This window comes from Pipistrellus hanaki (assembly GCF_964339955.1).
Source record: "Pipistrellus hanaki genome assembly, chromosome: 3".
NCBI lineage: Eukaryota > Metazoa > Chordata > Mammalia > Chiroptera > Vespertilionidae > Pipistrellus > Pipistrellus hanaki.
The window spans coordinates 6,919,343-6,931,422 of NC_140505.1; the positions used below are offsets into that span (position 1 = coordinate 6,919,343).

General features: G+C 45.3%; 1 protein-coding gene across 3 annotated transcripts in view; it reads left to right on the forward strand.

The window, feature by feature from the left end:
- Nucleotides 1–12,080, forward strand: part of SNX25 (sorting nexin 25) — a 93,593-nt gene that overhangs the window by 48,633 nt on the left and 32,880 nt on the right. For all 3 annotated transcript variants that reach the window (XM_084877713.1, XM_084877712.1, XM_084877711.1), the window contains one exon: nucleotides 8,909–8,979. In XM_084877713.1, the coding sequence (XP_084733839.1) occupies nucleotides 8,909–8,979 (71 nt within the window). The remainder of the gene's footprint in view (nucleotides 1–8,908; nucleotides 8,980–12,080) is intronic.

The window sequence follows — 12,080 nt, forward strand, 5'->3', positions numbered from 1 at the left end:
TCTTCAGTAGCATTATCAGTGACTGTCCATAAATACAGGGTGGGGCAAAAGTAGGTTTACAGTTGTGAATACACGAAACGTAGAGTTTATTCTTGTATTATTTTTTGTCATCTCTTGTATTATTTATCACATGAACAACCATAAATGTGCTTTTGTTCCACCCTGTCAATAAGAGTAAAATAAAATACTGCAGATTGATAATCTCTCTTGACCACTGGCTCCTCCTACTCTATACCTGCCGGCAGCAGGAGCAGAGGAGGGCAGACATCCGGCAGGTGTTTCCGTTGTGTATTACTTCTGTTACGTGTGTTGAGTTCTCCGTGCCTTCCATCTTACTGTCAGGCTTTGTGTTTCCAACAAAGTGTTTAGAGACAAAGGGAGAACACTCAGAGGTACTTTGGTGAAAAGATAATGGAATTCTGAAAGTACCTACTTACTCTATTAGAAACAAAGAGAATACAGTTCAGAGCTAAGTTGGTGTTCTGACTGGGTCCAGCTGGAATGACCTATTCTGACCTCCACCTCTTTTTTTTCCTTTTATTCCTCACCTGAGGATATTTTTCTATTGATTTTTAGAGAGAATGAAAAAGGAGGGCGGGGGGAGGAGACACATTGATGTAAGAAACTCGCATTGAATTTTTGCCTCCTGCATGCATCCCAACTGGGAACCAGTCTGCAATCAAGGTGCATGCCCTTGATTAGAATCGAACCTTGGACCCTTGACTCTGTGGGCCGATGTTCTAGCCTCTGAGCCAATCTGTCCAGGACTGACGCCCATCTCTTTATAAACTTGCAGTTCCTCATGTAACTCTGGGAGAGCAAGTCCATAGCTTCCTCTGGAAGGGCTGCAGGGTTCCCTGGTGACGAGGAATGTGGGCTCTGGAAGGAGTCACATGCATTTGGCAGCCGCAGCTGTGGGACCTGGTAATCCTGAAGATTGATGGTCCCTCCACAAACTCGGCAAAGAGCCTTTGGAGAAAAAGACTTCTCGATGGGAGATACACACCTCAGAGTTCCCTTCGGAATACTGTACTTTTACACATACCGTGTTATCCTGAGGCAGTTCCCCTGAAGCTGACTGTGAAGCAATTCCTGGGACTTGGCCGGAGGGTAGATGGACTTAACGCTATTCAGTGCAGCCCTAGGGCTCTAACAGCTGCTAGCTGAAGGATGGCAGCTGGGTAACTGTGTTGATTCTCAGGTGCAGGGAAGATGTCTTGTCAGGGGGTTCTCTTTGCTATGACTTGCTATATATATATATATTTTTTAATATATTTTATTGATTTTTTACAGAGAGGAAGGGAGAGGGATAGAGAGCTAGAAACATCGATGAGAGAGAAACATCGACCAGCTGCCTCTTGCACACCCCCTACTGGGGATGTGCTCGCAACCAAGGTACATGCCCTTGACCGGAATCGAACCGGGACCTTTCAGTCTGCAGACCAACGCTCTACTACTGAGCCAAACCGGCTTCGGCTGACCTGCTATATCTTTTATGCAGGGGCTGTTGTCCCTATTCATTGCATCTCAGGGCAGGCCTGAGGGCTAACTACTTCTCGCCCAGCTTGAACTAGAGCGATTGTAAGTCTGGGAACAATTCTGCAATAGCAGAGATTGATCATTTTGCTAAAAAAAAGTAGGTGGTGGTAGGTGGTGGTGCATAAATTATCTTGTTACTTGGCGGCTTACTGTTTATCTGATAAAAAATTGCTCTCTATTCCAAGGTCAGGCCTGCTTACAGTTATTGACAGGCAAAGTGGCGTTTTATCAGACTCCTGTCTAAAAGCTCCTTCACGCAGCCTTATCAGCTGACCAGCACTCATGGAGCTGCTCTCCTCAGTCGCAGTCTGAGCTCTGGTAAAATGAGAGCAGGCTGCCGTCTGACCTTATTGTGCTCCTGGCCCCTGTCTTCACACTGCTCTTCAGAAGACCTTAGGGGTGGCTGCCTAAGGCAGGGACCGTGTCTTATGGAGACTGAGCAGTTGATGAAACTGTCCACTTCTGTTTTATGTACATTTGAGAGACGGGGGGATATTTCTTAAAGGGGGGAAAAGCCATTTAGCTCTACCAGGCTGGAGTGCATTAAAAACAAAGAAACAGCCGAAGCTGGTTTGGCTCAGTGGTAGAGGGTCCCAGGTTCGATTCCGGGCAAGGGCATGTACATTGGTTGCGGGCACATCCCAGGTAGGGGGTGTGCAAGAGGCAGCTGGTCGATGTTTCTCTCTCATCGACGTTTCTAGCTCTCTATCACTCTCCCTTCTTCTCTGTAAAAAATCAATAAAATATATTAAAAATAAAATAAAATAAAATAAAATAAAAACAAAGAAACAGACAACACTGGAAACGGATGTTGAAGTTCTGCGGAGTTTGTTTTCTGTTTGAGTTGGCAGGAGATGCTTTCACAGTAGGACTTTAGACCTAGAAATGTCCTCTTAAAATATACCAAATTAGTGGTTTGCCCTGGCAGTGTATTAAAATCACCCAGGCTTTAAAAAGGTTACAGGACGATAGCTCACTCTCCTTAGCTACTTCCTTTTTCTTCTCCGGCATCCTGGAAGTCAAAGGGAGAATGTGATTCCTGGGTTGGTATAATAGTTTGAATTTTCCAGTGTCTTCTAGTAGGAGCAGTGATCGATTCTGCTAATAAAACAGGAGCCCCGAATCTCAGTGTCATCTTGATGCAGGAAATTAAAGGGCAGGCTGACCAGATTCCCCACCGTCCGTGTGGGCGGTGAGACAATGACCAGGCAGGGAAGCTAAACAGGGCTCAGAGCCACGGTGCGTCCGTTAATGAACTTGGCAATTACAGCCTTGCTGGAGGAGGAGCTGTGCTGCTTTGTTCTGAAGATGAAGCTGGAGTCAAAGTGAACATTAAACAAGGGAAATGGAAGGTTTGGCTCTGGCAGGAACCTCTTGGCCCTCAGGGACTGGGCAGGTGGTGGGCCAGGAGCGCAGCCCGGGCTGTGTGGACCCCAGGCCTCTGTAAAGAGCGCGCTGATGAAAAATATCTGCTCCTCCGCAAGATGGAGGCTTGTTCTATAACTGCTCGGAGTGGGATCTGGGCATCACTGTTTGTAAAAAGCTTCTGATGTGATTCTAACATGTAACTAACTCATACTGAGAATCTCTTAAATGGAATGTTCTCCCACCTGCTGCCAATCTGAAGTCTTGGCTAGATGTTATGTCATAAAATCGTTACATTTTAATTATTTAAAAACTGTATATCACAGTTTTGAGGTATATACGGTGACTCTAGTGAGAATATCACTAGATCGAAGGCCTTCCTGAGAGCTATGTTTATTAACCCAAGCTTCTCACCCTGGGCAAAATGGACATTTCAGTGTTTTGAACAGTGATTCTGAAATTATATTGTGAGTCATGAGCAGTAAGACAGGATTGCATTGCAGAGGGACATGAAAGAAAAGATTGCGCAGACTAATGTGCCAGAAATCAATCCACACAAACGGCATCCAGGGAGAAGGTTAGTGTGGGCGGATGCGGAGAGGAAATCAGATGGCAAACAACGAGAAGCCTGGCAAGTTGTTATAATAATAATAATAACAGATGAATATAAATTTACTGAAAAACTCATTGAAATGCGAGGCTACACAGGGGTCATGTTCTAAAAGGTGTCACAGTTTTATGAGAAGTAATAGCACATTGACTTCAGAACATAATTCTTCCTATTGGCGTCTGAGAAATAGCAGAGGACAGAGGTGGGATTAAACGTGTCAGAGAACACCGGTGGTTTTCATTCAGGAGCAAAGAGAATTAACTATTGGCAGCGATGTGCAATTTGATATGAGGGGGGAATTTGGGCATAAGCACATTCATGATCTCTCTGAAATGAAGGAATTTATTCTGTGCTTGCACTTGGAGCAGCCCTGGCCACGTGGCCAAGGTGTGTGTGCTTTATGAAGGGCGGTTGGGAGCATGAGGTGTGCAGGTAAAGCACTTAGTGCAGAATCAGCTCTAACTCTTAGCTGCCACTGTTGTTATCATCATCAGATCAAGGGCTGAAAACATTGAATTTCACTGTAAACACTGACCAATCCCCAGGGGCCTGGCTGGATGGAATCAGGGACCCAGCTGGGGTTTGAAAAGACCCCGTACATAGTAGCACTCCTCTCTCCATCCAGTGCCAAGGGGTAAGGCACGTGAAGACCCAAGTGTCACTCATGACTGACCACATTGTCCATGAGCTGTCCACCAGCCGCCCCCTGCATGCCCCATACTGCAGATTGGGCCCGCAGCCCAGCATGTACACTGACCGGGAATCGAACTGTGACCTCTTTTTTCATAGGTCAGTGCTCAAACACTGAGCCATACCAGCAGGGCAGCTTAGCCCTTCCTGAGGTTAACTAACGGGTACCAGCTAGCCGGCATGACAAAGCTTTGGTTGCTTCTGGAACATGTAATTTCTGTAGTCTCTGGGGTCTAGAAAATGAATCTATGGTAATTAGTTATTTTGGAGAGATTAAAAGATATAAACAAGGTTAAGAAAATAACAATCAGTTGTCACAAGCAGATGAAAACTGTTACTACTTGGTATATGTATTTCCAGGTTGTTTTCTGTACATATAACATGAATTGTGTGTATACATATGTTCAGGACACCTCAGGCTGCTCTGGCCCAGAACTATCTGATTGGTGTGGCTGGGATATATAGCAGAAATCCAGTCTTATAAAATAGCAAAATACCATATTTGCCTAGAAAAAAAGGTTATAAGGATATACCAAATGCTGTGATTAACTGTGAATATTATGTTTTGTGTATTTTCTAATGTTCCTCAATGAGCATATGTTCTTTAGAGAAAGTAGAAATTGGCTCAGTCTGGGCAAGTACAGTCTGCCATCCATTTATCAGGCTGTGTAACAGCTACTAAAGGGAGCTCCAAAGCTAACTGGGATCAGTCTCCTTCAAGGACACGCGGCAGCCGTACCGTGTACCTGTCAGAGTGACTCCCTCGTGTGAGTGAGTGACTACTGCTCACTGAGACACTGTGCTCTCTCAAATCTGGCGTGGACCGTTAAAAACTGTGCTGTTTGAGGTTCTCAGTAAGAATGGTGCGTCCTGCTCGTGCCTGGAGGATCTCAGTCACTTTGACAGAGAAGCAGCCTCATTCATCACCCATAAGCCGCGCTGCAGACAAGGGGTTACTGGGCTCAGCATTCCAGGTCTATCTGAACTGCAGTTTCCAAGTCAGTAGGACCCTGGATCCAGCTGGAAGTGGATCCCCTGCTATCCCCTGCTGCTTCACTCAATTCCCACCCACACCCCCTCCTTTCCCAGACCCCCGCAGTAACTCCACAGATGCCCCGTGGTTCCTCCTGCCCAGTGCAGTGGGTCAATGAACCTGATTTTGTCGGACTACAGTGACCCTGGTGGTCTTAGATCGATTAGCTGAGACACTCCTATAGTCAGGAAGAAAGTAAGGCTACTTACAAAGGTTTTATGTATGTTTAACAAGCACACACACACCATCCCCCTGAACAGTGTGCATCTAAAGAGTCAATAGCAGGTTAAGGAACAATAGTTATAGTTAACTTTTATTGGACTCTTACTGTGGGGCAGGCACTATTCCAACTGTTTTAAAGCTGTTATCTCATTTCCTCCTCATAGCAACCCCGTCAGGAAAAAACTGTTACTCCCCTTTATACAGGTGAGGACTCGGGAGTTTTAGCGAGCTTAAGTAATTTTCCCAGGGCGACCCAGTATGTATTGGGAGCAGGATTAGAACACAGGCCGTTTGGTACCAGAACTCATATTCTTAACTACTCTGAGACACTTCCTGAGTTGGGAAACAGCTTCAGCTTAGCTGTATTTCTTCTCAACCACATTAACTAAAGTTCCTCTAATGAAAATATTATCTCTGGACTAGTACAAAGTAGCCTGTGGCAACTTGAAAACATGGATGTTTTTAATTTTTTCCTTAAACGTATATATGTATGGTATTCTAATTTACAATATGTCCTTACTAATTTTAATATAAAAAGTATTTTAAACCATTTACCATACTGTACACCTGAGACTGGGATTTATCCAGCCTTTGATGTTGGTAGGACATTCTAGCGTGTGTGCCCAAGATGGCTCTAAAGTAATATGTTTTTAAAAAAATATGTATAAGGTGTGCCTAATGAAATAAGGAGACTGTTTTTGTTTTTAATTTGGCTTGAAACCAGTTCTAGTAATTCCAGAACTGTCCCGAACAGTTGACAGTAATTTAAACAGCTTTGTTGAGAATGAGAAAGTCACTCATTTCCTATTTTGCCCTTTGGTATCAAGTGAAAGTGAATTCTTCAAATTCATCAACCATGTTCAAACGCCTACTGTGCTCAAAGCACTGTGAGGAGGGTCTGGTGTGTGGAAAGATGAATTGGTTGTGGATCCTTGAATCTTTCACCTGCCAGCAAGATGCTAATAGTCCAGCACAGAGATCCACGTGGGTATAAGTAGTTAAATATGAAGCAAGATATTAAGGCCAGAAGTAGAGAGTGAAGATCTAAAGAAGTGGGTAGGAGCAAATATTCCATCCCATAAAAGACAGGAATCTAAGAAGCTTTGGAGAGGAATGGCCATGGACTGAGTGTTTAAGGTCAAATAAGATTTCAACAGCTAAGGGGAGGGTTATGCCGGGATAATTACCGAACCGGATTATGAGGGTTAAATGAGATCATGTAAATGAAAGTATCTAAACAGGTACCTGGTGCCTAACGAGAAGGATCTGTAAATGTTAGCTGGTGTTACCTAATAATGTTATGGATTCATTTTTAAAAATTAACTCTTTCCTCAAATGGTGTGTATTATTTTTCAGTATCATTGATGACTCATTTGTTCCAGAGCACAAATCACTAAGAATATCAAAAGAACAGATTGTTCAGAATACTGTATGTACCTGTTAAGTGTTACAGATGCTAACCCCTTATTAATTTAGCTCATTGTTTTAGTCAGTTTAGACTGCTATAGCAAAAATACCATAGAGTGAGTGGCTTAAGGAAGGAGCATTTGTTTCTCACAGTCCTGGAAGCTGGGAAGTCTAAGCCCAAGGGGCCGGCAGATTGGGGACTGGGGAAGCCCGCTTTCTGGTTCATAGATGGTCTTCTCACTCTAGTCCCACTCGGTGGGAAGTGAGCTCTCTGGGTCTCATTTATGCAGACACCACCCTCATGACCTAATTATCTCCCAGAGATTCCAGCTCCAAATAGCATTTCAATGGATATTAGGATTCAACACATGAATTTTGGGGGAACACAAACATTGAGTCCAGAGCACTCACTGCTGTTGACCGAGTGCTTACCACATGTGTAGCTCCAGTCTCGGTCCTGTAGGAGAAGACAAGACACAATTCGCCTTCAGAGGTTCATGATAAAGTTGGAGAGAAAAAAGGTAGCATATCTTTATTACACACAAAGCCACAATTTTGTCTTAGGCTCAGATGGATTACCATTTTTTAAAGAAGTATTAGGCGCCAAAGTGAAAAGCACTGGGCATGCCCATTTTCTTCATTCACAGCACTGTTTGTGAAAATGGGACTCTTTAAGTGGGCAATGTAAAATAATGCCTAAATAGGTGCTATTCTAGAGCAGAGGTAAGTTAGGACTTCAGAGAAGAGAAATACTCATGTGAACTAGGGGGTTAGGGAACGTTTGAGAGAAGTACTATGGGTAGGATCTGGATCGGTGGGCAAGTAGGGTGGTGGTTTCCAGAAGGAAACGGCATGAGCAAAAGCCTGGAAAGTGATCTAGTTTGCCCTAACCGATTTGGCTCAGTGGATAGAGTGTCGGCCTGCAGATCCAAGGGTCCCAGGTTTGATTCCGGTCAAGGGCATGTACCTTGGTTGTGGGCACCTCCCCAGTGGGGTGTGTGCAGGAGGCAGCTGATCGATGTTTCTCTCTCATTGATGTTTCTGACTCTATCCCTCTCCCTTCCTCTCTCTAAAAAATCAATAAAATATATTTTAAAAAATAAAAAAGAAAGTGATCTGGTTTGAGGAGGACTGCCTGGAACTGTCCTGCTGAAGCCCAGGTGTGTAGCGAGAAGAGGTGGGATGGGTAAGAGGGCCACTGTCTAGAGCAGAGGGAATGACAGTACCACAGAATAGCCCTGGAACTGGAGTTCAGAAAGCCCACCTGAGTATGCTCAGCATAGCCACGGCTCTAGGGTGTGCTCAGCACTTAAAAGTAAACGTGTCTTTTTTCTGAGAAAAGGTGTTCTTAGTCACACATACACATACCTGGATCACATTGTCAGCTTTGCGCGTTAGAATTACCTGGGAGCGGAATCAGTGTTGACACGTGTTCCCACTGCAGGTGCTCCCTTCTGTCGGTCTGAAGTTCTCTTCCAGTGAGAAGCAGGGAGGGCAGGGGACAGCTGCGAGTGACGTTGGTGCACAGTGTGGTCCAATAGAACCTGCTGCAGTGATGGAAATGTCCATAGACTGTCCCATTATACAAACCCTGAATGCCTATGGGCACTTGAGATGTGGCTAATGCAACCGAGGAACTGGATTTTTTTATTTAATTAATCTAAATGGCCACCTAGAATAAGATAATTCTTCACCTTAGCTCACGCCCTCCTTACAGGACAGTGCGGGCTCAGGAGGAAGAATCCACAGGCTCTGTCACCAATGCGGGAGACGCTGAGTAGAATCCAAATTTCTCTCTGGGTGGGGGCAACAAGTTCACCTTCATCATTCCCACGTCGAGCTCTTGGAGACCGCCAGCTCGTGGCATCACACCCGGTCTGGTGTAGATGCTCAGTCCCTGTCGGAGGGTTTTCATGATGCATGGGCAGAATTCACACCGTGTCATGTGTGATTAGTACAGACACAGCTTAAGAGTATCCCCGAGAATGGTATTTTCTTCCTATTCAACCTTTTCTTTTCTCTCTCTCTCTCTTTTAAACCAGGTATCAAATTGTAGTGGAAATAATCCAGGCGACGACCATCAGCAGCTTTCCGCAGCTGAAGAGGCAGAAGGGTAAGCTCTGGTCTGTTTTCTCCAGTCCCGCGGCTGGAGGCCTCTCCCCGGCCTGCACTCTCCTCTCAGGGCTTCGCCACGTCCCAGCATCCCTCCGGCTGACATTTAAATAGCTCCACGTCTTACAGTAATAGCAGAGCAGCACTAGCGAAAGTAAATGCGATTTAATCCTAACAGAAATCGTTGTCTTTCTGAGTTCCTTTATAACATTTATTCATCTGTAGTCATAATTCTTAAAAGATTAAATTTATGGGGTAGATCGTGATTTTTTTCTGTTCTTAAAGTCAACATGACTTCATACTCTTTGTCACACAGTAAATTTAATCTTAATGTTTATTCATATTTCTTCTGTCTTGAAACATAATCTTGCTCATTTAAATGACTCCAGTAAGTTGCTGCTTCATAATTTACTTAGGCTTCTCCTTTAGTTAAGCAGTTGAGTTGTGAATACCTGCTGTCCCCCTTCTACTCTTGAAGATTTTTTTAAAGAAATGGGTTTTATGCTGTTTTTGTTTTCCCTGTTTGCTTTGTTTAAAACGAAGAGGTCCTTCCCGGGCGTGGTGCTGAGGAGAAACTGAGCTCTGGCGATGGCTCTCCGCCTTGTGGTTTGCCTGGGGCTGGCCTAGTCCCTGCTCATGCAGGGCACGTTGCTGTCTGGATGCAGAGCAGGTTTGGCTGGTAGCTGAGAGTCAGAAGACTCTGCCATCTTGTCCACTAGACTTTCCACACCTGTCTCCGGGTGCCCCCAGGACCCTGCGGAGAGCAGAGTGCCAGGGAGAGTGGGCCAGACAGGAGAAACAGAGGCCAAAGGAAGCTGGGGTCACGGGCTTTGCCTTGTCTCCGAGTCACTGGCGGGAGGTGGGAGCTGTGTGAAAAGGAAATGAAGACCTAGACTGTGAGAGATAATCCTTAATAAGATAATTCTTACCTTGGCCCAGTAAGGAAATGGGGCAAACGCGTTCATCCGGAAATGTTTCCTGAGCACTAACAGGTGGTTATGGCCCAGTAGTGAACAAACAAAACAGCGTTCATGGAGCCCAACAGTAGGAGGCGGTGCGGGGGCGAGGTGAGGCATTGCAGCCTAGGGCTTGGACAGTGTTAGGGAACAGGAAGGGCCTGAGAAGGAAGGTGATGAAGGAGAGAGAGCCTCCCTGGTGAATGATTGACTGGGGAAGAGTCAGATGAGGGCTGTATGGTGCTGACTTCACAGATAAGGAAGTGGCTCCCAGAGAAATTCAGTGCAGGAGTCTGAGCTCGTAACTTCTATCTGCAGCTGTTTCTGTCCTGCCCCGTGGCGGCAGGCTGGTGAGATGCAGTTGGGGGTGGAGACGCCAAAGTGCTAGCACGGGAGTTAGGAGACCTTGGCTCACATGAGCTTCCCCTGCCAGCGTCCCAGTGGAACCTGGACAGCCCTTTCATTTCTCCAGACTCCGCTTTTCAGTCTAGATCAGTGGTTGGCAAACTTCGGCTTGCGAGCCACACGCGGCTCTTGAGCCGGGGTTTACCGCTCTGTTGACTAATGAGTTTACCAGCCACTGCTAGACTAAATGTTGGAAGCTGTAAGGATTAGGCAATTGTGGCATATTGTGTGCAAAGAGGTTAAGGGTAATATATGACAGTGGTCAGCAAATTCATTAGTCAACAGAGTGGCAAACCACGGCTTGCAAACCGCATGTGGCTCGGAGCTGCAGTTTGCCAACCACTGGTCTAGATTGAGTGCTCCAGGTGATCATAAAGGGCTTCTCACCAGGAAGTGAAGACCTGAGACTCAGAGAGGTGGGGGCTGGTTCAGGGGAGCTCACTGGCTCGGGCCTCTGGATTTGCCACCACGGAGGATGGAGAAATGTCTCTTTGGCATTTCTAAGCTGGGATTCAGCTGTGGAGAGAGAGCAACCCTGAGAGAAAAACTTGGAAGTTGCCAATATAGAGATAAGAGTTAACGATCTTTGATTCCTGCTGTCTCAATGTCCAGTATCTTTGCAAAGCCGATGCTCTGTTCCCCACTATTAGAGGAGAACAGTGTATTAACGGTCTGACATGACTTCCCTGATTCAGAATGCCACCTGCTGCTCACTGTTATTAAAATGTGTGCACATACTTGTTATAAATAAAGACCAAATTTGGCACTCACCCTTGTCTTTTAGTTGGATATCTCTAAACTGGTCCAGCTAGCCATTATGCCTCATTGCTTCTCAAATTGATCTTTAATTTATTTCCAGCTAAACATGTGTGTTTTCCCCCTATAGAAATCATTAAGGTACATTGAATTTTAGCACTAAAGGCTCCCCAACATATATTTGTTGAGTTGTTTTGGGGAATCTTTGCATTTTAGGGACGGAAAATATCATCAGACAAAAGAGCCTCAGTCTGCATGTTAACCTCGTGCCACAAGCCCCACCTGCCTGCGTGGCTCTCCTGAGACCTGGGAGATGGGCCGGGCCGCGATTACTCGCCTCTCAGTGACCGCGCAGTGCTGCTATGTGCACGGTGGCAGCAGTGCCATTTCAAATGTCGCTTCTCCTCATTCCCACATTCCCTGTGACTGGGAAACTGAAGAGGTTTAAAAAAGAATGAACAGATGGGACCTCCTGAGAGTATTTAGGTTTCAACCTGGAGATGAGAACATTACTTATGAATGTGGTGTATATATGCTATAAATGCAGTGGTTTTTAAAAATATATATTTTATTGATTTTTTTTTTGCAGAGAAAGGGAGAGGGATAGAGAGTTAGAAACATTTATGGGAGTGAAACATCAATCAGCTGCCTCTTGCCTACCCCCTACTGGGGTTGTGCCTGCAACCAAGGTACATGCCCTTGACCGGAATCAAACCTGGGACCTTTCAGTCCACAGGCCAATGCTCTATCCACTGAGCCAAACCGGTTAGGGCTAAGTACAGTTTTGTTGCTGCATTAAAGATGTTTCTGACATGTCTTTTCCAATCATAATCATTGATGATTAAGAAATGATATGCAACTGTGAAAATACTTTGAAGACTTAAAGAAATGCCAGATAACAGGCTGGGAGGGATTTTCTGACTGTGTCCCCTCTGAGGAAGTGTCTGCTCTGACCCTGAGGAAGTGGCCAGCTCACTCTGCTGCC